This window comes from Agelaius phoeniceus (assembly GCF_051311805.1).
Source record: "Agelaius phoeniceus isolate bAgePho1 chromosome W unlocalized genomic scaffold, bAgePho1.hap1 SUPER_W_unloc_1, whole genome shotgun sequence".
In the NCBI taxonomy this organism is placed as follows: domain Eukaryota; kingdom Metazoa; phylum Chordata; class Aves; order Passeriformes; family Icteridae; genus Agelaius; species Agelaius phoeniceus.
This window is the reverse complement of record NW_027509866.1, coordinates 3,258,098-3,284,522: the sequence shown is the minus strand read 5'-3', so window position 1 is coordinate 3,284,522 and position 26,425 is coordinate 3,258,098. Positions and strand designations below refer to the sequence as shown.

Below are 26,425 nucleotides of genomic sequence, written 5' to 3'. Positions count from 1 at the left end.
GAAGGACAGTTCCTTTCCATAGGAAGGAAAGCCCAGAGCCTCAGTGTTTGGAAGGCAGGTGAGAGCCTCACCAGGCCAAGGCTATCCAGACTTGTCAGGAATGGCAGATTGTATCTGGGAGCAGTCTTTGGATATAGGGAATTTTGGAGGTGGAATCCCCATCTTGGTCATGGGTTCCTGGAGAAGCAGGACAGTTCTTTCCCATAGGAAGGAGAGCATGGAGTCTTCCCCAGTGTTTTGGGGACACATGAGAGGTGACCCTTGTGAAACCATTGCCAGCCAGATTTGTTCTGGCAATATTCCTATTGGAACAATCCCTGGATATAAGGAAATTTGGAGGTGAAATCCCAATTCTGGTCATGGGTGCTGGGAGAAGAAGGACAGTTCTTTTCCATAGGAAGGAAAGTACAGAGCTGTTGTTGTTCTATTTCTAGAGTCACATACAGTTGTTATCAGATTTCTAAAGTCCCATACCTCCTTGGTGTGTTCTCACAGCTGCAGATCTTCACAGCACAGGCTCCTTTTTTCTGCATGTTGCTCTTTCTTAGTTCAGGGCTCCTTCAAGGCCCTCCCTAACTGGCTAACCCACCCCTTTTATCCCAGTTAACTTCATTAGCCATAGCTGCGGCCCAATGAAGGACATCGCAGCTGCAGCCCATCAAGGACAACCGGGACCTACCGGGGCAAAGCCTCTATACAGATATTCAAGTACAATACTTCTATTTTGCTAGGACTCAAAGGCAACCTCTACTATACAGAGCCCCAGTGTTTCAGCAGCAGATGAGAAGAGACCCTCAACATGCCAAGTTCAGCTGGACCAGTCAGGTGGCCCCTGGGGGGCCAAACAAGCCAGACCTGTTCAGTGTTCCATTGGTTTTTTGGGACCCCATAGTGTCACAATGATGCCTTGGATCCATGAGGCCCCACAGTGCCCTAATGGTGACTTGTTTCCATGGGGTCCCACAGTGTCACAATGGCCCCTAGGTTCCAGAAGGCCCTGCAGTGTTACAATGGTCCCAACAATTCCATGGGGCCTTGCAGTGTCACAATGGACCTTTGGTTCCATGCAGCCCTACGGTGTCACAAAGGCCACTTGGTTCCACGAGGCCCCACAGTATCACAATTGTCCTCTTGGTTCTGCGGGGGCACCCAGTGTCTCAATTGTCTCACTGGTTCCATGAGGTCTCCACAGTGTCACAATGGTCCCTTGGTCTCTCAGGGCCCCACAGTGTCACAATGGTCCCTTGGTTCCATGGGCCCTGTGCTGCTGCATTCCCCCCTCCCCTTCTCAGGCCGCCCTGCCAGCTGAGAAATGCTCCTTGGGGCTCGGCCTTGGCCAACAGCCCCTGGGCTCAGCTCCTCTGCAGCTCATCACAAACACTGTCTGCTCCAGGCACTGCTGCTGCCCAACCAGCTCCTGCTTTCTGGAGGAGCAGCCCTGGGAACTGGTTTTGTTCCCTCTGTGGCACAACATCCCTGTTCTCACACTGCCAAAGAAAGCTGTGGATGCCAAGTGTGGCCAGGATGAGCCATTGCTGGCACTGAAGCCCCTCTCTTGGGGCCCTGCAAACAGCGCTCCAAAAGGAGCCCTTGGAGCTCTCCTGGGCCAGCCACTCCCTCTGAGTGGGGCCTCTCCCAGCCGGGAACTCTCCCGTTTGCTGCACTCGGGGATCCCCAACAACGACGGAGCCTGGGCCGATCCCCCCACTCCTCCAGGCTCAACCCTTCACCCGCTGGGGAGATGCCAAAGGATGCACAGGGAGCATTTCCTGCCCTCAGGGGAATTTCTCCCAGGTGCCTTGCACTGACTCTTTGTGTCTGTGTGCACACAGGAGTGCCTGTGCTGGGGAAATGTGGCAGAAATGCTGCTCTCTGAGGTGTTTGAGTGCCTTGGAAAGCTGAATCAGTGAGGCCTCTAAGTGAGGTTACATCACGAGGAATAAGTTAAATGGTGTTAAAAGCTTTTTTTGCTAAGTAAAGTTTAATATAAGTTATAATCTAAGTTGAATATTGTTTCATTTTTTTTCCACCATTAAATCATTAAGTCATAGGTTGTGAGTTAGGTTAAGTACTGTTAAGTGCTGTTCGTTTGCTAAATTGTGAAGTTGAAGGGAACAGTTAAGGTTAAGGTCTGAGTTAAGTCCTGTTAAGTGTGAGGCCTGTTAAGCTTTTTAGCCGTATTCCTTTTATCCTTGCCCTCACTCTCCTTGTGTCTCATACACTCACACAGGGACAGTTCTCAGTTCATTTCTGGTTTGATTGCCTGGATTTGGTTTGGTTTTGCTGTTTCCTTTCCTTGGTGTGCCTGAAGTGTCCAGTCAGGAGCAGAGTGACTCTTGCCAAGGAACTTTGTGCTGCTGTCCCTTAATATTAAATCTGATTTTTGCTGATCCCTTGCTGGGGATTTTTTCAGCGCTCTCAAGGCCTTGTTGGTACCAGGGTGAAGGAGTCCTGGCCCAGGCTCTGGCCCTGGGGGACACGGGGACGCTGCCGGGGGGTCCCTGTCCCCCTGTGCCACCCCCAGGGCCCCGGCCCCCGTCCCCGTGTCAGGCTCTGGGGTCGATCTCGTGGAACATCCTCCGGGGGAGGCTGCGGCGCCGGGGGCGGAGGGACCCGGGGGGACAGGGGACCCCACTGTGCACGAGCAGGGTTGGACTGCTCTGGGGGGAGCTGTGAGGGGGCCAGGGCAGAGTGACCTCCCCAGTGACCTCACACAGCCACTGTGATGTCACACAGCCCCTGTGATGTCACACAACCCCTGTGATGTCACCCACCTCTTTTGCGATGTCACACAGCCCCTCTGGTGTCACAGAGCCATCTCTGTGATGTCACCCTGGAATGTAATGCAGCTGCAATGTGATGGCTCAGAAGTCTCTGTGATCTCAGAAAGTCACCCTGTGATGTCAGTCTGTTCTGTGATGTCACAGCCTGCTCCATGATGTTACACAGCCACCCAGTGTTGTCACAACACACTCTCTGATGTCACCGAGCCACTCTCTATGACGGCAGGATCTGCTCTGTGGCCTCACTCCCTGCTCTATGATGTCACAGCCAGCTCTGTGATGTCACAACCCCCTCAGTGATGCCACAAAACCCTCTCCGTGATGTCATACTGCCACTCTGTAATGTCACAGCACACACTTTGAGCTCTCAGCCCCCTCTATGATGTCACACAGCCATGCCATGGTGTCACAGCCTGCTCTGTGATGTTACACAGTTCCCTCTATGATCCTGTAGCTGCTCAATGACCTCACACAAGGAACTCTGTGATGTCAGAGCCCAATCTGTGACCTCACACAGCCCACTCTGTGCTGTCACACTGCCCCTTGATGACATCACAGCTGCTCTGTGCCTCCATGACACAGGCACAGAGGAGCTGCTGGGACACAGCCCCCTCTGGGACATGCCACAGCCCCTGCCAGTGCTGAGCCCCTGGGAGCTCTGTCTGTGCCCTGCTGGTGTCCCTGGGGGCCCTGGCAGTGCCCCAGCCCTGCTGGGCTGTGCACAGGAGCTGCTCCTGGCCAGAGCTGTCTCTCTGCAGCTCTGCTGCCCTTGCCAGGAGCTGCCTCTGGGCCAGGAGCCCGGCCCAGCTCAGCAGCACAGACACAGCACAAGGACTTTAATGACCCTCTGGGGCTTTGGTGCTCTTTGTGTCTGCCATGGCCAAAGTGCTGCCCAAGTTGGCTCTGGCAGGGCTGTCTTGCAGCTGCTGCCCATCCCTGTACCCTGTGCAGCCCAGGCTGTCCTACGGTGTCCCTGCCCTGCGCCTCTGTCCCTGCAGGCTGTTGGCATCCCCCGGCTGCCCCACCTGGCTGGGCCCTTCCTTTGCTGACAGCTCTGCCTCCTGCCTGCCTCTGCCTGCCCACACAAAGCTTTGGGCTTAATACCAAAAGGGTTAATTCCATTTTTACTGTGCCTGTGAACTTTCAGCACAGGAACAAGGCATGCAGGGGCTGCTTTCCCAGCAAGGATGGCTGGAAGACAAGAAGACATCTGGCTCAAGAATGTAGTGGCAGAAAAAAGAAGGACTGAAACTGGGAACTTGGGGTGGGTTTTATGGTAATGGGTAAATTGTGATACACATTTAGCAACGCTGGTAGAATTACATGTCCACACAAGATTGGGGCTATCCCTCACTAGACCTCAGGCCTGAATAAATGATACCCTCTTAAATAGGAAATTAGTGTTAAGGAGCCTTATTCTGATATTTTAGAGACTTGGTGCTGGCAAGGCCTTACAGAACAAGGAGTCAGCTGTGGGACTGTGCAAACCAATGGAACAAAGGGTCCATTGTGACTCTGCAGAACCCCATGGAACCAAAATCCATTTTGGCACATTGGGGCTACATTGAACCAATTGTGATACACCACATTGTGATACTGCCGATCTAAGGACACCATTGTGACCCTGAGAAACCTCTTGGAACCAAAGGGCCATTCTGACTCATCAAGGCCTTGCGGAATCATGGGTCCATTGTGACACTGCAGAACCAAGGAGATGCTGTTGGCTGTGTGAAAGCTCATGGAACCAGAAATCCATTGTGACACAGCAAGTCCTTATGGAACCAAGGGTCCCTTGTTTAACTCTGTGGCCTCATGGAATCATGAGCCATTGTGACACAGCATGGCCACATGGAGCCAAGGGGCCACTGTGACACTGCAGATTCAAGGAGACCATTGTGACTGACGAACCTCATGGAACCAAGAGTTCATTGTTACACTGTGGGGGCCTGGGGAACCAAGGGGAGCACAGTGACATTGCAGGGCCTCAATGGACACTATTCTGATACTTTGGGACCCACTGGAACCAAGGGGCCATAACAGCGTGGCAGGGCCTCATGGAACCAATGGGACTACAGTGAACCCTGGGGGTCTCCATGGGATGAAGGGTCCAAGGAAGCAAGGATACCATTGTGACACTCTGGGGCCTCATGGAACCAAAGGGCCATTGAGACACTTCAGAGCCTTGTGGAGCCAAGGGGACTACAATGACACAGTGGGGCTCAGTGAAACATATGGTCTGTTGTGACACCGCAAGGCCTTATGGAATCATGGAGACTATTGTGACACCAAAGGCTTCACTGAACCAAGGGGCAAATTTGACACTACAAGGCCTCATGGAAGCAAGGAATCATTGTGACACTATGGAGTCTTGGCAGGTCAAGGGGCAGTTGTCACACTGTGTGGCACCATTGAACCATGGAGACCATTATGACACTTCAGGACCCACTGGAACCTAGGGGCCATTGTGACACTGCAGGGCCTTGTATAACCAAGGCAACCACTGTGACACTGCAAGGTCTCATGGGAGCAAGGGGCCACTGTGACACTGTGGGTCCCCATGGAACCAATGGGCCATTGTGACCCTGAGGAACCCAATAGAACCAAGGGGCCATTTTGAGACGCTATGACCTCATGGAACCAAAGGGCCATTGTGGCATTCTCAGTCCCATGGAAACAAGGAAACCATTTTGACACTGCAAGGCCTCATGGAAGCAAGGGGCCACTGTGCCACTGTGGACCCAAGGAGACCATTGTTATATCACTGGGCCTCATGGAAACAAAGATCTGTTGTGATCCTACAGAGCCTCATGGAACCAAGGGGCCATTGTGATGCTGCAGGGCCCCAAGGATCCAAGAACATGGAACAGGTCTGGCTGGCTGGGCTTCCTGGGGGCTGCCTGACTGGTCCAGATGACCTTGGCATCTTGAGAGTCACTTCTTATCAGCCCCTGAAACCCTGGAGTTGTGTGCTTTCCTTCCTGTGGGAACGAACTGTCCTTCTCCTCCAGGGGTTCATGGCCGAAATTGGGATTCCTCCTCCAGATCTGATTATATCCAAAGACTATTCCTGTATGAAACCTGCCAGGACAGAAAACTCTAGCTGGCCTTGGCCTCACCTTCTTGGGGGCCAACTCTCATCTGCCTTCAAAACACCAGGGGACCTGTGCTTTTATTCCCATTAGAAAAAACATCTTTTATGTCCAGGCATCCATGGCCAAACCTGAGAATCTGCCTCCAAAATTCTTTATATCCAAGGATAGCTCCCAGACAAAAGCTGCCAGGACTGTCCAGATTCCCTTGGCTTCCTGAGGGCCAGCGTTCATCTGCCTTTGAAGAACTGGGGCTCTGTACTGTGATGGTGTTCACAGGGGTTTTCAGGTGAGGGAAGAGACGAGAATGTTGACTCCATGTTCAGAAGGCTTGATTTATTATTTTATGATATACATTACAATAAAACTATACTAAAAAGCATAGAAGGAAAGTTTCATCTCAGAAGGCTAGAATAAGAATAGAATAGAATTAATAATAATGGTTTGTCTCTCGGACAGAGAGTCCAAGCTAACCGGGCTGTGGTTGACCATTAATTGTAAACACCCAAGATGGGCCAATCACAGATGCACCTGTTGCATTCCACAGCAGCAGATAACCATTGTTTACATTTTGTTGCTGAAGCCTCTCAGCTTCTCAGCAGGAAAAAATCCTAATTAAAGGATTTTCAGAAAACGATGTCTGCAACACTGTACTTCCCTTTCTTATGGAAAAGAACTGTCCTTCTCGTACAGATGCCCATAGACAAAAGTGGGGTTTGGCCTCCCAAATTCTGTCTATCCAAGTATTCTTCCCTGACAGCAGATCTGGCTGGCCTTGGCCTCCTTGGGGCCGTCTCTAATCAGCCTTTGAAACACTGGGGCTCCACCCTTTCCTTCCTATGGAGAACTGTCATTCCAGTCCAGGAACCCATGGCTGAAATGGAATTCCACCCCCAAAACTCCCCATATATCCAAGGGTTGTTTTCAGACAAAAGTTGCAAGGACAGACAGGTCTGGCTGCCTTGGCCTCTGGTGACTGCTTCTCATCTGCCTTCAAACCCTGGGGTTCTTTTCCTTCTTATAGAAAAGAACTGTCCCTCTTGTCCAGGTGCTCTTGGCCTCAAGTGCTTGACCACTCTATAGGGACACAGGAACTCTGTGCTCAGTGGAGTGGAGACTGAGGACATCAGAGGAGAGCCCTGGGAGGTATTGAAGGGTAGTTTCAGAGAGGGTGGATCCTTTTGACATAGTAGGGAACAGCGAGAGAAAGAAAGAATTAATGGAAAGGGCAGCTGGGGAAGGCCAGACTGGACGTGACAAGAAAGGAATTTCCCTGCCAGGGCAGGGCTGTGGTGCAGCATGTCCCCCAGGAGGAGCCTGGAGCAGCCCAAGGCTTTGTGTGGGCAGGCAGAGGCAGGCAGGAGGCAGAGCTGTCAGCAAAGGAAGGGGCCAGCCAGGTGGGGCAGCCAGGGGATGCCCACAGCCTGCAGGGACAGAGGCTCAGGTTTGCTCAGCACCAGAGACACCTTTGCCTTGTTTGTCCCCACCTGGCATCACTGCCACCAGTGTTCTGCTCTACCTGGAACCCGGGGATGCTTTCTCAGGTGTGTCCCTGACAGGGATCTCTTCAAAGTACAAGAAACTTCAGTGTTTCAATGTAACTGAGTTCTTGAGGGTTCTGTGACATCACTGAGGGGATTGTGACATCACAGAGCAGGCTGTGACATCACAGAACAGACAGTGACATGACATAGTGACTTTTTGACATCTCAGCATCTTCTGTGACATCACAGAACAGCTGTATTACATCACAGTGTGACATCATAGAGTTGGCTCTGTGATGTCACAGGGAGCTGTGTGACATCGCAAAGGGACTGTGTGACATCACAGGGGCTGTGTGACATCACAGGGGCTGTGTGAGGTCACTGGGGAGGTCACTCTGCCCCGGCCCCCCTCACAGTTCCCCCCAGAGCAGTCCAACCCTGCTCGTGCACAGCGGGGTCCCCTGTCCCCCCGGGTCCCTCCGGCCCCGGCGCCGCAGCCTCCCCCGGAGGATGTTCCACGAGATCGACCCCAGAGCCTGACACGGGGACGGGGGGCCGGGGCCCTGGGGGTGGCACAGGGGGACAGGGACCCCCCGGCAGCGTCCCCATGTCCCCCAGGGCCAGAGCCTGGGCCAGGACTCCTTCACCCTGGTACCAACAAGGCCTTGAGAGCGCTGAAAAAATCCCCAGCAAGGGATCAGCAAAAATCAGATTTAATATTAAGGGACAGCAGCACAAAGTTCCTTGGCAAGAGTCACTCTGCTCCTGACTGGACACTTCAGGCACACCAAGGAAACAAAGCAACAGCAAAACCAAACCAAATCCAAGCAATCGAACCAGAAATGAGCCGAGAACTGTCCCTGTGTGTGTGTGTGTGTGTGACACAAGGAGAGTGAGGGCAAGGATAAAAGGAATACAGGCCACAAGCTTAACAGAGCTCAAACTTAACAGGACTTAACTTCTACCTTAACCTTGACTGATACCTTCAACTTCACAATTTAGCAAACGAACAGCACTTAACTGTATTTAAGCGAACTTAAAACCTATGACTTTGCAATTTAACAGAGGAATAACATTTAACAGTAATCAACTCCGCTTATAACTTATATTAAACAACTTAGCAAAAGAACAACTCTTAACAGCATTTAACTTCACTTAGACCTTGTGATTTAACCTTACCTCAAGGCCTGACTGACTCAGCTATCCAAGGCACTCAAACACCTCAGATAGCAGCATTTCTGCCACATTTCCCCAGCACAGGCACTCCTGTGTGCACACAGACACAAAGAGTCATTGCAAGGCACCTGGGAGAAATTCCCCTGAGGGCAGGAAATGCTCCCTGAGGATCCTTTGGCATCTCCCCAGTGGGTGAAGGGTTGAGCCTGGAGGAGTGGGGGGATCGGCCCAGGCTCCGTCGTTGTTGGGGATCCCCGAGTGCAGCAAACGGGAGAGTTCCCGGCTGGGAGAGGCCCCACGCAGAGGGAGTCGCTGGCCCAGGAGAGCTCCAAGGGCTCCTTTTGGAGCGCTGTTTGCAGGGCCCCAAGAGAGGGGCTTCAGTGCCAGCAATGGCTCATCCTGGCCACACTTGGCACCAACAGCTTTCTTTGGCAGGGTGAGAACAGGGATGTTGTGCCACTGAGGGAACAAAACCAGTTCCCAGGGCTGCTCCTCCAGAAAGCAGGAGCTGGTTGGGCAGCAGCAGTGCCTGGAGCAGACAGTGTTTGTGATGAGCTGCAGAGGAGCTGAGCCCAGGGGCTGTTGGCCAAGGCCGAGCCCCAAGGAGCATTTCTCAGCTGGCAGGGCGGGCTGAGAAGGGGAGGGGGGAATGCAGCAGCACAGGGCCCATGGAACCAAGGGACCATTGTGACACTGTGGGCCCTGTGAGACCAAGGAACGATGGTGACACTGTGAGGCCTCATGGAACCAAGGGACCATTGTGACCCTGGGGGACTCTGCAGAACCAAGAGGACAATTGTGATACTGTGGGGCCTCCTCAAACCAAGTGGCCTTTGTGACACTGCAGGGCTGCATGGGACCAAAGGCCCATTGTGACATTGCAGGGCCTGATGTCATCAGTGGTCCATTGTGACACTGTGGAACCAAAGGAGACCATTGGGTCACCACAAACCCCCAGGGTTCAATGGTCCATTGTGACATTGCAGGGCTCATGGAATAGAGGAGTCATGTGACACTGTGGGGCCTGGGGAACCACAGAGACCATTGTGACGCTGCAAGGCCCCATGGAATTGTTGGGACCATTGTGACACTGCAGGGCCTTCTGGAACCTTGGGGTCATTGTGACACTGTGGCACCCCATGGAAACAAGTCACCATTAGGGCACTGTGGGGCCTCATGGATCCAAGGCATCATTGTGACACTATGGGGTCCCACAAAACCAATGGAACACAGAACAGCTCTGGCTGGTTTGGCCCCCCAGAGGCCACCTGACTGGTCCAGCTGACCGTGGCACGTTGAGGGTCTCTTCTCATCTGCTGCTGAAACACTGGGGCTCTGTGCTTTCCTTCCTATGGAAAAGAACTGTCCTTCTTCTCCCGGCACCCATGGCCAGAATTGGGATTTCTCCTCCAAATTTCCATATATCCAGGGATTGTTCCAATAGGAATATTGCCAGAACAAGTCTGGCTGGCAATGGTTTCACAAGGGTCACCTCTCATGTGTCCCCAAAACACTGGGGAAGACTCCATGCTCCCCTTCCTATGGGAAAGAACTGTCCAGCTTCTCCACGAACCCATGGGTGAGATTGGGCTTCCACCTCCAAATTTCCATATATCCAAAGACTGCTCCCAGACAAAATCTGCCATTCCTGACAAGTCTGGATGGCCTTGCCCTAGTGAGGCTCTCACCTGCCTTCCAAACACTGGGGCTCTGTGCTTTCCTTCCTATGGAAAAGAACTGTCCTTCTCGGCCAGATGCCCTTGGCCAGAATTGGGGTTCCACCTCCAAAATTCCCTGTTGTGACAGCCCGGAGGAGATTGTTGGCTCGAAACATTTCATGTGTGGGGGAGGAAGGGGCAGGTCCAGCCATGCCCTGCCCTGGAAGCCCAGCCCTGCCCTGCCCTGGAACCCCAATCCCCCAGAGCCTCTATCCCAGCCCAGCAGTGGCTGCCAGTCCCTGGCACAGCACAGGCAATGCTCCACAGCCACCTCTGCAGCCCCAGCCCAGCTCCTGAGGGACCAAATGAGCCCAAGCCCCACCTGGAGGAAGGGCCCAGGGAGACCAAGGGGTATTGAAGGCTGATCACAAGGCAAGCACACATCTTGACCCTACCTCCTCTTGGAATTTCCATCAGAACACTGCTGGAATCCAGGAGTTGGTAGCTGTGTGTATGTTGGGATCGTTAGCTTGTCAGAGTGACCCCGAGAAAAGTTTGAAAGTCTCTTTTCCCAGCCTGGCGCTTGAAGAAGAAGTCAGAGCTCTTCATTTCTTGGTCTCAAGGTTGTTTATTTTACCTTATCTATACAAAATTTTCTTCTGCCCTGCCGAGGTCAGATCAGCAGGACAGTCTGAGGCATTCTGCCTGCCCCCAGGGTGGTGTTATGTCTTTATACTAAAAACTACGTGTAGAATGTTTACAATTACTTTCCAATACCTATCACCTATGTTAGACAGTGAGCTTCTACTCGAAACCAATCTCTAAGTGCCAACATCACAGCAGAAGATGGAGGCCAAGAAGAAGAAGGAGAAAATACCCAGTTCCAAGTTCCCTCCATGTTGCCTCCTGGACCCCCATACCAAAAACCCTAAAATCTACTTTTCCCCCCCATGATAACTTCACTAGTATTCTACTTAATCTGTTGTGGCTTGCTGATTTTCATACAAGGTTGGTAATTTGCTCCACGGGTCATAATCAAAACCACAGGTGTTTTGGGCTCTGTGCCACAGTCTCTGAGACCCCTGGCAGGGGTCTTGGCTGCTCAGGACGGCCAGAGGGATGTCCTGGGTCCTGATATGTGTGCACTTCTCTAAATTATATTTTCTCTCTTTCTGTGTCTACTTCTATATACGTCCTCTTGGACATTTTGTTTAACTTAAAATTGAACAGGCTTAGAGTTTGTGAAGTGGAATGGGCCAAGATAATGCTTTGATAAGTGTTTTTTGTTGATTGAATGTCATATTAAAACTTTTGCCAAAGCTTCTCTGATTTTCTGAAGTTCCAAGTAAAGTTCCTGTTTTGTTGTTTTGAGCTTCTAAAAATCTCTTATTGATATTTCTTAGTGCATCTAACACAGAGGACACAAATAATTGTAATTACTTTTAAATGTCTCATTGAGAGCGTTTTTTTGGGATATGGGAGTCAGGGCTTGTGTGTGCTGCTTGGCCCAGCCCAGGCAGGGCTTTCCCAGCCACATTCCACACTCCATTGCCCAGCTGGAGCCGCTGGTGCCTCTGAGTTGTGCTGCCCCAGCCCCAGGGACGCTCTCCTTGTCTGCCCATTCCCCCACGGTCTCTGGGCAGGGATGGCCTCAGTGGGGGCTGCTGACATCCTCAGCAACTTGGAGGCTGCTGCTGAATTTCACTGCTGCAGAGGCTTGTTCAGCCTTCAGCTCTTCAGTGCAGGAATTCAGTGTCCCATGGCTCATTAACATTCAGAACATCTTAACAAGCCAAGCCTCAGGGAATAATTTGATTTAATTTTCCAAATCACTGATTTAATTTTCCAAATCACTTGTTCAGCCTTCAGCTCTCCAGTGCAGGGATTCAGTGTCCCATGGCTCATTACCATTCTTTCATGGTTTGACACTGGCACAATGCCAGTGCCCCCATGAGGATACCCTCTCCCTGGTTTCTGCTGGGAGATGTGAGCAGGAATGAGCAAAGCAGGCTTCCACTTGGAAATGAAGAAAACAAAACTTTATTAACTACGCTACAACTATAGATAAAAAGGAACACACACAGGAAAATGAAAACCTTACAAGTACATTTCCTCCTCCCCCCACAAAATTCCCAACACAATGCATCTATTCCCCAAATCACCAACTCTTAGTCCAGCACCACCTTTTAGACAATCAATCCTCAGTTCATCCAGAGGAGAGGAGTCCTTCTTGTACCATGGGCTTCCCCTGGAAACACAGCTGAAGCCACGTGTGTTTCTGTGTCACTTGTGGCACTGCCCGGAGTACATCTGCCGTCGTGACCTCTTCCTTTCATGTCCAGTGCTCTCACCACTGAACACAGACCAGAGCTGCTTCTAGGGTTGTCTTTTTAGGGATGCTTTGTCCCGATCCAAAAAAGGCACAGTCTCTCCTTTGGGACACCTGTCCCCACAATCTCTCCTTTGGGACACCTGTCCCCCCCATATTTTTTCACCCCCTGGGGCCGAGGGGCATCAACACTGAACCCTCTTGGCTCTGAGGCCATTGCCTCCCCCTAGAATGCAGTCTCTGTGTCACAAGGAACATGGTTCTGTCCATGGCTGTACAAAAAGAGTCCAGCAAAAGCCACTCCATCATCTCTTCCCACTAAGATTCTTCTCTACTCTTCTACTATCTCTCACTCGCCCAGACCTCTCTCACACTGGCCCATTTCCTTTTTTCATCTTCCACTCTATCTTCTAGGAAAGGTCAATGTTCTGTAAAGTTCTCATTTTCCAAAAAGGGGTTAAAAGCTCCTACAAGCGGCCGGCTGAACCCCCCCCTCTTCTCCGTCCCAGCCGTGCTGCCGGCACAGGCCCATGTTTATCAAGCTTCAAGGTCACAGTCTCAGGCAGCGGCTCTTTCTCTCTCTCTCTCTCTCTGTGTCTCTCAGGGGGGGGCTGCCCGATGCCTCCCGGTGTCTCTCTCTCTCTTTCTCTCTTCCACCCTTCCACCCCGGGGCTCAGGCCTACCTCTCCCGGCCACATGGCTTTTCCCCTCCCCCTGCCCAGCCAGCAGCTGGGCCGGGGGAGAGACCCGAACTCTTTCCCGCCGGAAACCCAAGAGGACCCTCCCAGGGGAGAGCCCTGCTTTTAACCCCGTGTTCTCAGAGGCGTGTCCATGTCTCAATGGCCAGGTTAAATGCCAATATTAAAGTCTGAATATCCATTGGCCAAAAACACAGCATCCCAAAAAACACATTTCCTGTCAAACCACCACAGATGGCCTCACTGGGGGCTGCTGACATCCTCAGCAACTTGGAGGCTGCTGCTGAATTTCACTGCTCCAGAGGCTTGTTCAGCCTTCAGCTCTTCAGTGAAGGAATTCAGTGTCCCAGGGCTCATGAACATTCCGAACACCTGAACAAGCCAAGCCCCTAGGAATAATTTGATTTTAATTTTCAAATAATTTGTGGTTACGTCAATTTCAGTAGTGTATTAAAAGTGAATACATGATATTTAAAAAGACAGTGAGAAAACATTTTTTAGGTCCTGTTAAGGATTTTTTCCTGTTTATAAATCGATATGTGCAGTCTCCAATTGACACTGAATCCAAGCACCTCCTCATGCAGTTTGAATAGAGATGAAAATCAAGACCCTTCATGGCTGACAATCAATCAGACTCTGTCCCTACCCCCAGCCCACCATTTCCCCCATCCAAGCCCTGGCACTCAGAGCAGCCTTGTGCAAATCTCAGCTCCCTCCAGCCCAGGCTGCACCTGCAGCTTTCAGCTCCTTGGCTCCAACTCCCACCTGCTTTCCTTGCAGAAGGAGCTGCCCGAGACACAGAGGGATGTTTATTTCTTGTCAGCCAGCAAAGCCAAGGGAAGGCACAGCTCCATCAAATGCCAAAGTCATTCTTCTCCCTGGCTCTGCCCTACCCCTGATCCCCCCATCCTCTCCTGTTTCCTTCATCCTTCCTTTGCCAGGCAATTTCTGGGTCAAGGGAGCTCTGCTCTGGGGATGGAGGGAGGTCCAAGTGCAGCCATTGGAGTGGGAACCACAACTCATCAGGTTTGTGTCCTTTGAGGGAGCAGAAACTCATGAGACAGAGGCAAAGAAATGCTTCTTCTCATGGCCAACATAAAAATTGTGACCATGATAAAATTTAAGAAACATCAGAAGACTTCCCTCAATTCCTTGTGAAATCTCAGCAATATCTGACATGTCTACCAGCCACAAGGGATAGCCATAAAGGAAGGTCTTTAGACAAAGACATAAGAAGAGGTGAGATAAAAGATAAAACTACAACTAAGATGCTGATTAATGAGTTATTTAAACTTCTGAAAGAGTGGGCAACTCCCTTAAGCTCAAAGCATGAAGCCAGTCAAGGGACACTCATTGGAAGGACCAGAAAACAGCTGCAGGAGGAAATCTAGGAGAAAGGGGAAGGACATAGATCCAGCTGCTCTAAATAAAGACATATCCTTAGACATGGCCATTTAACCAGGAGAGCTGGAAACACCTAAAGGAAGAGGGTCATGACATATTAGACTGAATGTTGGTGACAAGAGCAGAGGGGAAGATCAGTATTTCTTCTCCTGCCATCAGTAAATCCAGGAAATTCCTTTTCTTGGCAGGAATACTTTGCTATTTCTTAAAAGTACTCAAATGACCCAGATAATTAAGATTTGCTTGTATATTAACAAACAAACAGGTATTAACACCTGTGCCCCTTTCAGGCAGACATCCGCTGTGTGACCATGAACAGGCAGTGCCACTTGTGCCCTGAGGGGCCCAGCTGGGATTGGATCTCTCCCAGAGCACCTGAGGGAGAGCAGAGCACCTTGCAAGCTGCAGGTCCCTGACAGCCCCACAGGGCTCCTGTCCCATCAACATCTGCTCTGCTCCAGTCTGAAACAGGGCCCAGCATGGTGCTGGGATCATCAGAGAGCTGAGGTGTGAGCTGGAATTCAATGGCCTCCCCATCCTGCAGCAGCCCTGCATTTCCCTGCTGCAGCCTTGGTCTCCAGCCCAGCCATGGAGGCTCTTTGGGCTCTGGAGTGTTGCTGCAGCCCCCAAGGGCAGCTGAGCTCTGCCTTTGGCACAGTCAGGCCTGGCCAGCGCAGGCCATGCTCAGCAATTGCTTGTGTGTGCCTGGCCTTGCTGTCAGCCCCGGCAGCGGCTGCGTGGCCCCTTTGTGGCCCTGTGCTGGCCCAGCCATGGTGGCCCAGCCCCTGTGCAGGCCCAGCCCAGGCCAGGAGCATTGCGGCTGGGAACGGCCCCTGTGCCGTGGTGCCCACAGCAGCCTTGGGGCTCTGTGCCCCATGGCCTCCCTGCTGGGCAGCCTCTGCCAGCTCCTGCAGAGCCCCTGGCACCTGTGGGGCTGCACAGACAGCCCTGCCCCGGGCTCTGCCGGCCTCTGGGCCAGCAGAGAGGCAGCCAGGGCTGGCCATGGCCGGGAACAGGCCCTGCGCCCCGCAGGAGGATGGAGCTGGGCCACAGCCAAACTCAGCCCAGGCCAAAGCTGGGCTCAGCAGCCAGGGCTGCCAACGCATGGGCACAGAGGCTGGCGCTGACAAATGTCCTGGGCCCCCTCCCTGCTCTGTCCATGCCACCAAGGGCACAGAGCAGCCTCCTCTCTGGCCACTTGCCTGTTTGCAATGCCTTGCACAGGCGCTGGCCCTGCCCCACAAGGCCTGGCCTGAGTCCTGCCCCTGCACGCTCAGCCAGGCTGAGATGGACACTGATGGTTTCTGGGCCAGGCTCTCGGAGCCCAGCCCAGCTCCCTGCAAGCTCTGCCAGCTGCCCTGAGCTCTGGGCAGCACCAAGGGCCTCTCTGAGCCCAGCCCAGCCCAGCCGGCTCTGGCCCCACAGCTCTGCTCAGGCCAGGCTGCTCTGGCCACTGGCCCCACGGCCTCAGCCCCTGCCAAGGGCACAGCAGCAGCTGCAGCTGCCGCAGGACTCAGCCCCAGCCATGGGGGAAGGTGCTGGTCCAGGGCCAAAGGAGGCTCCCTGGCTGCCCTGCTCCCCTCAGCCTGAGGTGCTGAGAGCCCTGCAGCCCCTGCTGCCATCCCATCTGCCCAGGGCAGCACAAGAGCCCCGGCCTTGGGGCGCTCAAGAGCTGCTCCTGCTCCAGGCCCAGGGCCCATGCCAAAGCTGGGGCAGCCACAAAGCTGTGCCCATTTCTGTTCATTGCTGCTCTCATGGGGATGGATCCTCAGCCACTTGGAGGTGTCTGATCATGAATTTTTATACTTCAGAGTCTTCTTTCTTGAGCCCTGCAGTTCAGGAATTCAGTGAAAAAGGATCAAAAATATTTGTTCAAAAAAACCAAACAAGACAAGCTGTTAGGAATAATTAAGGTGTTCAATTTTTCTGTGGTTAATTTAGTCAGACTTCAGAAGTGTATTTAAAGTGAATCTGCTGTACTGGAAAAAAAAAAAAACAGAGACAACTGTTTTGTCCGGTTTTCTTTTCCTGTTTATAATTTGATTGCAGCAATGTCCAATTGATATTGACCTCTAGCACCTCATAATCCAGTCTGAACAGATATGAAAATCAAGACCATCCATGGCTGACAATCAATCAGACTCTGTCCCTACCCCCACCCCACCATTTCCCCCATTCAACCCCTGGCACTCCTATGGATCAGGAATGGTGTGGCCAGCAGGAGCAGGGCAGTGATTCTTGTCCTGTGCTCAGCACTGGTTGGCAGCACCTCGAGTGCTGTGTCCAGTTCTGGGACCCCCATTTTAGGAAGGACATGGAGGGGCTGGAGTGTGTCCAGAGAAGGGCAACAAGGCTGGTGAAGGGTCTGGAGCACAAGTCCTGTGAGGAGCAGTGCCTGAGGGAGCTGGAGTTGTTTATCCTGGAGAAGAGGAGGCTCAGGGGAGACCTCATCACTCTCTACAACTCCTTGACAGGAGGGTGCAGCCAGGTGGGGGTTGGGCTCTTTTCCCAGGGAACAGTGACAGGACAAGAGGACACAAGCTTCAGCTGCACCAGGGGACATTTAGGGTGGACATTGGAAATATTCTTCACACAAAGGGTGATTGGGCATTGGAATGGGCTGCCAGGGAGGTGGGTGAGTCACCATCTCTGAAAGTGTTTAAGGAAAGACTGGATGTGGGACTCAGTGCCATGGTCTGGGTGACAAGGTGGTGTTGGGTCCCAGGCTGGACTTGATGCTCTCCAAGGTCATTTCCAGCCTGGTTGATTCTGTGATGATTGTGACACTGCAGGGCCCTGGGGAAGCAAGGGGCCATTGTGACACTGCAGGGCCTGGTGGCACTAAGAGGACCATGGTGACACTGTGTACGACATGGCAGCACAGAGCCAAGGGGCCATGGTGACACTGTGGGGCTGGATGCAAGCAAGGAGTCCATGGTGACAGTCTGGGTCCTGGTGGAACCACAGAGGCCACTGTGACCCTGCAGGGCCTTGTGGAACCATGCAGAGCATTATGACACTGTGGAACCAAGGAGAGCCTTGGGAGAGCCTGGGGACAATGGAATCAAGGAGCCATTGCTCCATTGTAAGGACTCTGGGAACTGAGGGAACAATTATGACACTGTGGTGCCCCATGGAAGCAAGGGTCCCTGGTGACACTGCAGGATCTTGTGTCACCAGGGCTCCATTGTGACACTGCAGCACCAAGGAATTCATTGTGGCACTCTGAGGCCTCATGGAACCACAGAGGCCACTGTGACCCTGTGGGGCCTTGTGGAACCATGCAGAGCATTGTGACAGAGTAGGACTTGGTGTCATGATGGGGCCATAGTGACACTGCAGGGCCCCATGGAACCAAGGGGCCAAGGCTGCTCCTCAGGGACTCATGGAATGAAGGAAACATGTTTGACACCGTGGTGGCTCTTGGGACCAAGAGGCCATTGTGACACTGTGGAACCAAGGAGAGCAATGCTGCACTGCCAGACCTCATGGAACCAAGGATCCATTGTGACACTGCAGGGCCCAAGGATACAAGGGACTTTATGGCACCAAGGGATCCCATGGAACCAAAGGGACATTGTGACACTGGGAGGCCTCATGGAGTCATGGAGACGATCGTGACACTTTAGGGTATCAAGAAACCATGGTAACACCAAGTTGTCTGGGAGTGTTGATCTGCTGGAGGGTAGGAGGGCTCTGCACAGCGCCCTGGACAGGCTGGATCCAGGGCCCAAACCCAACAAGGTGAGGTTTAACAAGTCCCAGTGCCGGGTCCTGCACTTTGGCCACAACAACCCCTGAAGCACTACAGGCTGGGGACAGAGTGGCTGCAGAGCAGCCTGGCAGAAAGGGACCTGCAGGGACTGATGGACAGCAGGCTGGACATGAGGCAGCAGTGTGCCCAGGTGGGCAAGAAGGCCAATGGCTCCTGGCCTGGATCAGGACTGGTGTGGCCAGCAGGAGCAGGGCAGGGATTCTTCCCCTGCGCTGGGCACAGGTTTGGCAGCACCTCAAGTGCTGCGTCCAGTTCTGGGCCCCCTGGGGTGGGCAAGAGGAAGAAATTTGTGCAAGGGAAGAGTAAAGAAAACAATGTGAAGCAAAGGAAATGCTCAGGGCAGTTTGTGGGTGGCTGCCAGGCAGCCCTGGCTCTGAGCAACAGCGTCTGCAGTGGCACAGGAAACTCCCAGCTGATGGGAACAAACTTTCTGGCTGAGTGCAGAGGCCAGGACAAAGCCGAGTGGTTTCCCTGGTGTTCCCCAGGCCTTGCTGGCCCCAGGGGCTGCTGGCATTTGTGCTCCCTCAGGTTCATGTCCCCACAGCAACAGCATGGGGGTGCTGGCCCTGCTGTGTGCAATGCAAACAGGGGCTGCTGAGGCAGTGCTGCCGTGTCTGTGCCTGCAAGGATGGGGCACCTGTGTGAGCTGGGGGAGAGGCCAGGGCTGCAGAGAGGGGAGAGTTGTTGGCAGCTGCATGAGGACGCTCTGGGATGCTGCCCTGGGCTGTGCAGTGCACTGGGCATGGATCAGCCCCTGCTCTGCTGCTCCTTCCCATCTGCCCCAGGGCCCTTGCAGAGCCCCAGCCATGCTGTTTGCCCCCAGCCTGCCCACGGCCAGCCTGGGGCTGCTGACGGGGGTTTCTGTGCTGAGCATTGGCCTGGCCGTGTTCTTGAGAGAGCCTGGGCAAGGAGCCTGCAGCCCCCAGGGCCTGGCCTGAGGCGTCAGCGCTGCCCCAGCAGTGCCCATGGCCTGTCCCTGCTGCAGCCCCGGCACTGCCACCCCCAGGGCTGTGCCCGGCCCCGAGAGCACTCAGGCCCTGCAGCAACACCAGGGCCACCAGGGCAGCGGGGCAGGCCCACGGCAGCAGCACTGGCAACACCAAGTGCTGCTGCTGCTGCTGCTGCTGGGCACAGCTGCTGGGCCAGCACTGATCTGCCCCAGCTCTGCACACAGACATTGCTGCTGCAGCTCCAGAGAAGGCAACAAAAGGGCATCTCTGCAGAAAACTCTGCTGGGACATCCTTTAGTTCCTTTAAAGCCACCAAGAGCACAGCCCCTCTTTTACACAGTCTGTGGCCACAGGGAAGGTGGAGAGAAACAAAATGAGAAATGGCAAAAAGATTGACATTTCTTTGTTGACAATATGAAAATACTAAAACAAAGGAAAAGAACCTTCAAAATTAAACGAATAAGAAGGATCAAAGATAACTTTTATTACAAGTGATTTGCAGAAATTGGCCAACAGTTTAATGTTTCTGAAAGCATCCAGTCATCAGTCTCCACACTGCAGCCTTGAGCTCCTGGTTCCTCAGGCTGTAGATGAGGGGGTTCAGGGCTGGAGGCACCACTGAGTACAGAACTGACAGGGCCAGATCCAGGGATGGGGAGGACATGGAGGGGGGCTTCAGGTAGTAAAATATACCAGTGCTGAGGAACAGGGACACCACAGCCAGGTGAGGGAGGCAGGTGGAAAAGGTTTTGTGCCATCCCTGCTCAGAGGGGATCCTCAGCACAGCCCTGAAGATCTGCACATAGGAGAAAACAATGAACACAAAACAACCAAATGATAAGCACACACTAACAGTAAGAAGCCCAAGTTCTCTGAGAGAGGATTTGGCACAGGAGAGATTGAGGATCTGTGGGATTTCACAGAAGAACTGGCCCAGGGCATTGCCATGGCACAGGGGCAGGGAAAATGTATTGGCTGTGTGCATGAGAGCAATGAGAAAGGCACTGGCCCAGGCAGCTGCTGCCATGTGGGCACAAGCTCTGCTGCCCAGGAGGGTCCCGTAGTGCAGGGGTTTGCAGATGGACACGTAGCGGTCGTAGCACATGATGGTCAGGAGGAAATACTCTGCTGAGATGAAGAACGTAAAGAAAAAGAGCTGAGCAGCACATGCAGTGTAGGAGATGTTGCTGGTGTCCCAGAGGGAATTGTGCATGGCTTTGGGGACAGTGGTGCAGATGGAGCCCAGGTCGCTGAGGGCCAGGTTGAGCAGGAAGAAGAACATGGGCGTGTGCAGGTGGTGGCCGCAGGCTACGGCGCTGATGATGAGGCCGTTGCCCAGGAGGGCAGCCAGGGAGATGCCCAGCAAGAGGCAGAAGTGCAGGAGCTGCAGCTGCCGCGTGTCTGCCAATGCCAGCAGGAGGAAGTGCCTGATGGAGCTGCTGTTGGACATTTGCTGGGGCTGCACATGGGGATCTGTAAGAAAAGTAATCATGGAATAGTTGGGTGTGGAGAGGACTTGAAATATCCCAGCACAGGCTGGGGGCACTTTCCCCCCACTGCCTGCCCAGGGCTCTGCTGCCTGGAGCTGTCCCTGCCAGCAGCTGCTTCCCTGTACCCAGGGCTGGGCCCTGACAGTGCTGCAAGAGCCCAGCCCAGTCCTGGGGGCTCAGCTCTGCCCTGCAGAGCCCTCCCAGCTCAGGCACTGCCCAGGGGCAGCTCTGGCTCTGCAGGCTCTGATGGCAACGTCAGAGCAACCCTGAGGAGGCTGGAAAAGCAACACTGATGCTGCCTCTAAGGGGTCCTGTGGTGATTGTTGTTGCTGCCTGGTTTATTCAGATCAGTGAGAATTTTTTTATTTTTCTTAGCCTGACCTGAAAGATGAATATCTATGTGCAAATTCCAACCCAGAGCAGGTGATTAAAAAAGCAGAATATCCATTTTTATACAGTCCCTGCCTTGCTGTGCTCCCTGTATAATCTACCTGGAAATGTTCTGGAGTTAAATGCCATGCTGGGAGCAGTCCTGAACAATGCAGCATCCCCCCCACACAAGGAGAACACTTCCAAGCCTCACCAGCTGTCTCCTCCCAGCCAGATCTTGTCCCCCAGTGCTGGAAGCAGCTGCCAGGGCTGGCTGAGAGCTGTCCCTGGCAGGCAGCAGAGTCCCTGCCCCTGCACAGCGCCCTGGGCTGCAGGACCCTGCTCTGCAGGACAGCCCTGGGCACCCCTGGCTGCTCTGCACAAGAGACAAGCAGAGAATGTACTCACAGGCTCTGCAGGCATTGGCATGTTCCAGCTTGAGGAGATGGCTCCAGGAGCTGCAGCTGCACTGTCCTGCAGCCAGAGGTTCCTGTGCCAAGGGCTGGCAGTGATTGTGCCCCAGGCACTTCTCAGCCCCTTCCCAGCCCTGACTGATTGAAGCTCTCTGTTCCTCTGTGCTGTGCCCACGCTGGCTGCAGGCAGTGCCCCAGCCCTGCTGGGCTGGCAGAAGAGCTGCTCATCAAGAGAAATGTGCTTTTGAAGCTCTTCTTGGTGAGCAGGAGCTGCCTCTGTGCCAGGAGCCCAGCCCAGCTCAGCAGCACCGACACAGCACAAGGACTTTAATCAACCTCTGGGGCTTTGTGCTCAGGCCCTGAACATCAGGCCCTGAGAGGGAGCTGAAGAAACCTCTCCAGAACTCCAAGGCAGAAGCCAACTCCAAAGTTTCTTGGACTTTTAATGGGTCCCAGAGAGGGACACGACTGAGCAAGTGTCCCCAGGCCCCAGGCAGAGCAGAGAACTGCAGGCAGTGATGACAGGTGGGGACAAAGAGAAGCCAAGTCTTGGTGCCCTGGGGCACAGCAGGGTCTGTGCCAGCAAGGGCTGGGAGGAGACACCTTGTCCTGAGGCCCTGGGGCCTCCTGGCACAGCCTCAGCCAGGCTGGGCACTGTCAGCCCCTTGTGCTGCCCTCAGCATCCCCCCCTAGCCCACATCCCAGTGGCCTCAAGGATCTGCTGCAAGGAGTCCCTGGGGAGCCTTGCTCAGCAATGGCCCTGGGGGCTCCTTCATGCTCCCTGCAGGGACTGCAGGTTTTTCAAAGGACTTTGGCTTTGGCTTTTGCCTTGGAGGCTCTGAGAGGTTTGTGCAATCATGGCACCAATTATCTGCTGTAATTAGTCCCTGGAGAGGCTTTGTCAGTAAGGAGACTCAGTGGGGTCATTAATGCTTCAAGGTACTCAGTTATTTTAAGGAACTTGGTGCTTTCATTTTTGTTACAGACTCTGTGAGAGGTTTGTGCAATCATGGCCCCAATTATCTGCTTTAATGAGTCCCTTGAGAGCTTTGTACTGACACTCAGTGGCGCTCATTAATACTTTGAGATACTCAAGGTTTTTAAGGTACTTTGGATTTTCCTTTCCACTCTGAATCTCTGAGAGGTTTTTGGTCAATCCTGGCCTCCAATTCTGCCCTCCAAGGAGTCCATGAGGATCCTGTGATGGGATGGACCTTAGTGGGACCCATTCATGCTTTGAGACACTTTGGGGTGTTTCTTCGGACTTTGACTCCTGGAAAGGTTTGTGCAATCTCCTCTCAGGCCCCGAGGTTCAAGGGCTGAGCTCCAAATGCACCACGGGGCTCATTAGGATCAAGCAAGTCGTGACAAACCATGGCTCTGCCTTGATTTCCCTCTGGTCTTGTTCAGTTCAGCAGGAAGATTTCCTTTTACTGTTACGGAGAAATATTTAAAAGAGCTTCTAAGAAATATGTAATCCTCTTTTCAAGAGTGTATTTTATTACTGATCTCTTTAGAGAAGAGCTGATTGCAGCTTTCTGTGATTTATATTGATGTAGGGCCGCTCCTATGGAGGTCTCACCACGTCAGACAAGTTTTATCTTGAGAGTTGACCCAGTGTGGACAACCTTGCCCCACATTCCCCAACCTCATGTGAGAAACAATTTTCACTTTCAAAAATTTAAAATATTAAGAGCTTATCACAATATAACAGAAGACTTAATAAAGAAAATAACACAGTACCGGGATCAAAGAATTGAGTCAGGATGTGCTCATCTACAAAATTGATGTTCTGTCTTTTATACCTCTGGCCCGTCCCAAAGTCTTGTCAATCGACTCCTTCTTCACTGTCCAGTGGTGGAGATCACTGTCTCACACCTTGATTGGAGGTCAGGTGTCACAGACATCTTTTATGAAAAATCCTTTCCTTAGGATTTTTCCTCCTGAGAAGCTGAGAGGCCTCAGGAACAAAATGTAAACAATGGTTATCTGCTGCTGTGGAATGCAACAGGTGGATCTGTGATTGGTCTCACAGAGTTGTTTCTAATTAATGGCCAATCACGGTCAGCTGGCTTGGACTCTCTGTCAGAGAGAGAAGCTTTTGTTATCATTCCATTCTATTCTTAGCTTAGCTAGCCTTCTGATGAAACCTTTTCTTCTACTCTTTTAGTATAGTTTTAATGTAATATATATCATAAAATAATAAATAAACCTTCTGAAACATGGAGTCAACATTCCCATCTCTTCCCTCATCCAAGAACCCCTGTGAACATCAGAATTAGAACCCAAACTCAAACACCACAGTCAGGTGCTGCCATAGTAACAAGCAGACTCTCGCAAATGCCCTAACTATTGAGGTCATCCTGTGATAGCAATATATCCAAAAAAGGAGGAGGGGAAGGATAACTATACAGCTACAAAACTTCTCCTAAATTGTATTTAATATCCAACCCTTAATTGTGAGAGTCAACCTTAGGATTATGCATCTATAACAAGCCCCCTTTTTCTTTTTCTAGAAGTCATTTTGCTCAAACAGTTAAGTAAAAAATTTTCTTTGTCTCTTGAATGAGTCATATGAGCATCTGTTGATGTGGGCAAGGACAGTGGGAACAGGAGAAAAAATCTGAGGTTTCCCTTAGACACACTTATTTGGAATGGGCAAAAGGGCATCCCAGAGGTCCAGTGTGGCTTTGACTCCCATCTACCGTGCCTGTGTGGCTGCTACCCATAGTTGGTGCATCTTAGGGGTGAGTACAGAGGCCAACTCGGTCCTGCCCTCCAGTCCCTGTTGAATTAAAAGACAACTGAGGAATTACAGAGGTCTGGTCTGGCCTTTTGTCCCTACCTTACCATGCCCATGGGGTTGCTACCCACAGCAGGGCTATGGAGCCTTCTTGGTAACAAACAAAGGGGCCAACCCGGTCTTGCCTTCCTTCCTTTGTCTTATTTTCTTGAAGAAGCTGTCCCATTACCTTTTACAGTCCCTTGTGTACTTCTCCTCAACAGATGCTGGTAATTCTCACCCATGAAAACAGGAAGACAGTTCTCGAGCTGGCTGGTGGAAGCTTGACTCTACTTTTTGGTGTCTTGGTGTTTTTCTGGTTGTCTCTCAGTCTCTGCTTGAGAGTCAATCTTGTTTCACCCAGCCTGGATGTTATAGTCCACTCTTTGGGTTCTTCTCCTGGGCCTTTGACTCTGTTGCCATGAGTCCATCCCCGCTCTGCAGCTCACACGGCCGATTCGGTGCTGAGCAGTGCCTGAAAGGGACCTTCCCACTGAGGAGTTAGAGGCTGATCTCTCCATGGCTTAATCATCACCCAATCCCCAGGATTAATATTATGGATTCTGAAATCCAGGGTGGTAGTTTGAGGAATTGCCCCTTTATGTCTTAGCCCTTCTAAGGTTTGTGCTATAGACATCACTTATTTCTTGGCATTGGCTTCCCCTTCCTCATAGGTGGCAGCCTTCTGGGGTGAGGTCAGGAAGGGAAACCCAAACATCATTTCATAGGGTGACAGCCCCAGATCTGACCAGGGTTGGGTTCTAATTCTTAATAAGGCCAAAGGGAGACATTTTATCCATGACATTTGCGTTTCAATCATTAGCTTAACTAGAGCTCTTTAGAGAGTTTGATTCATTCTCTCAACCTGACCAGAACTCTGTGGATGCCATGGAGTGTGTAATTCCCATTTTACTGCCAGGGCCTGAAAGACTTTCTGCAATATCTCTGATGTGAAATGAGTTCCCCAGTCTAAATCAATCCTGTTTGCCATCCCATATTGGGGAATAATTGAATCTAGAAGTGTTTTACTCCCAACATTGGCATTGGCTTTCACAGTGGGTACCACCTCTACCCAATGAGTCAAGTGATCTACTATCACTGGCAAAAACTTCCACAATTGTACCTGGGGAAGCTCAGTAAAGTCTGCTTGGATGTTTTGGAAGGGTCATAAGGCCAGTTCTTGCCCTCCTCTGGGTGTTTTCCTCATGATTTTCTTATTCACTGTTGACATACTACACACTGTTCAGTTACTTGCTTAGCGATTCTGAAAATTCATGTGCATCCCCAATTCCTTAGAAATTGATCACTTAGCGCTTGTGTACCCCAATGTGTTGTTCCATGTATGCATTCTAGCATTTTCCTGGCAAAGGGTTTATTATTATTTCCTTCCATCTGCTCATTTCCCTTTGTTATCTTTCTTGGCTCCTATTTTAAGGAGTTCTTCCTCTTCTGTCCCACTGAATACAGGGACTTTTTGCATTTTTCTCATGGGGGTTAATACTATTATTAGTTTTTCTGTCCCTGATTCAGTTGCATTTTTAGCTTCTAAATTGTCTAAATTGTTCCCTTGGTCCCGTTTTGATGTCCTTCAACATATACCACCACTACTTCCTCTGGTAATTGTAAGGTTTCTAACTCTTCTAATACAATTTTTTCATGAATCAGTCCCTTTCCCTTTGAAGTGAATAGTCCCCTCTCCTCCCAATTTTTCCAAAGGTATGCACCACTCCAAAAGTGTATTTTTGGTCTGTATATATTTTTTCCCCTTTTCCACGCTAATATTTCCAGAGCTTGCTTTAGGGCATACAACTCACACCTTGGGCTGACCAGTTGGAAGGTAACTTTCCCTTTTCTATGGCCACCAACCCTTCATGCACTGTAGTGTACCCTGATACCCTGTGCCCCTTTATTACCCATCGATCTACAGTGGTTTTCCACCTTGGAGTGGTTGATCTGTTAGGTCCTCTCTTCCTTTAGTTTGATAGTTTATAACCTCTAGGCAATTATGTATTAGTTCCTCATCTC

At 51.9% G+C, this 26,425-nt stretch overlaps 2 protein-coding genes across 2 annotated transcripts in view; one reads left to right on the top strand and one right to left on the bottom strand.

The window, feature by feature from the left end:
* Positions 1 to 26,425, top strand: part of LOC143692441 (uncharacterized) — a 351,032-nt gene that overhangs the window by 97,416 nt on the left and 227,191 nt on the right. The window lies entirely within an intron of this gene.
* On the bottom strand, positions 19,864 to 20,796 carry LOC143692382 (olfactory receptor 14A16-like). Its single transcript, XM_077172617.1, has one exon. It carries the CDS (start codon positions 20,794 to 20,796, stop codon positions 19,864 to 19,866), a length of 933 nt encoding a protein of 310 aa, XP_077028732.1.

Bases quoted from the DNA above. Each gene is read 5' to 3' on its own strand.
- LOC143692382 (XM_077172617.1), bottom strand. From the start codon at position 20,796: ATGTCCAACAGCAGCTCCATCAGGCACTTCCTCCTGCTGGCATTGGCA.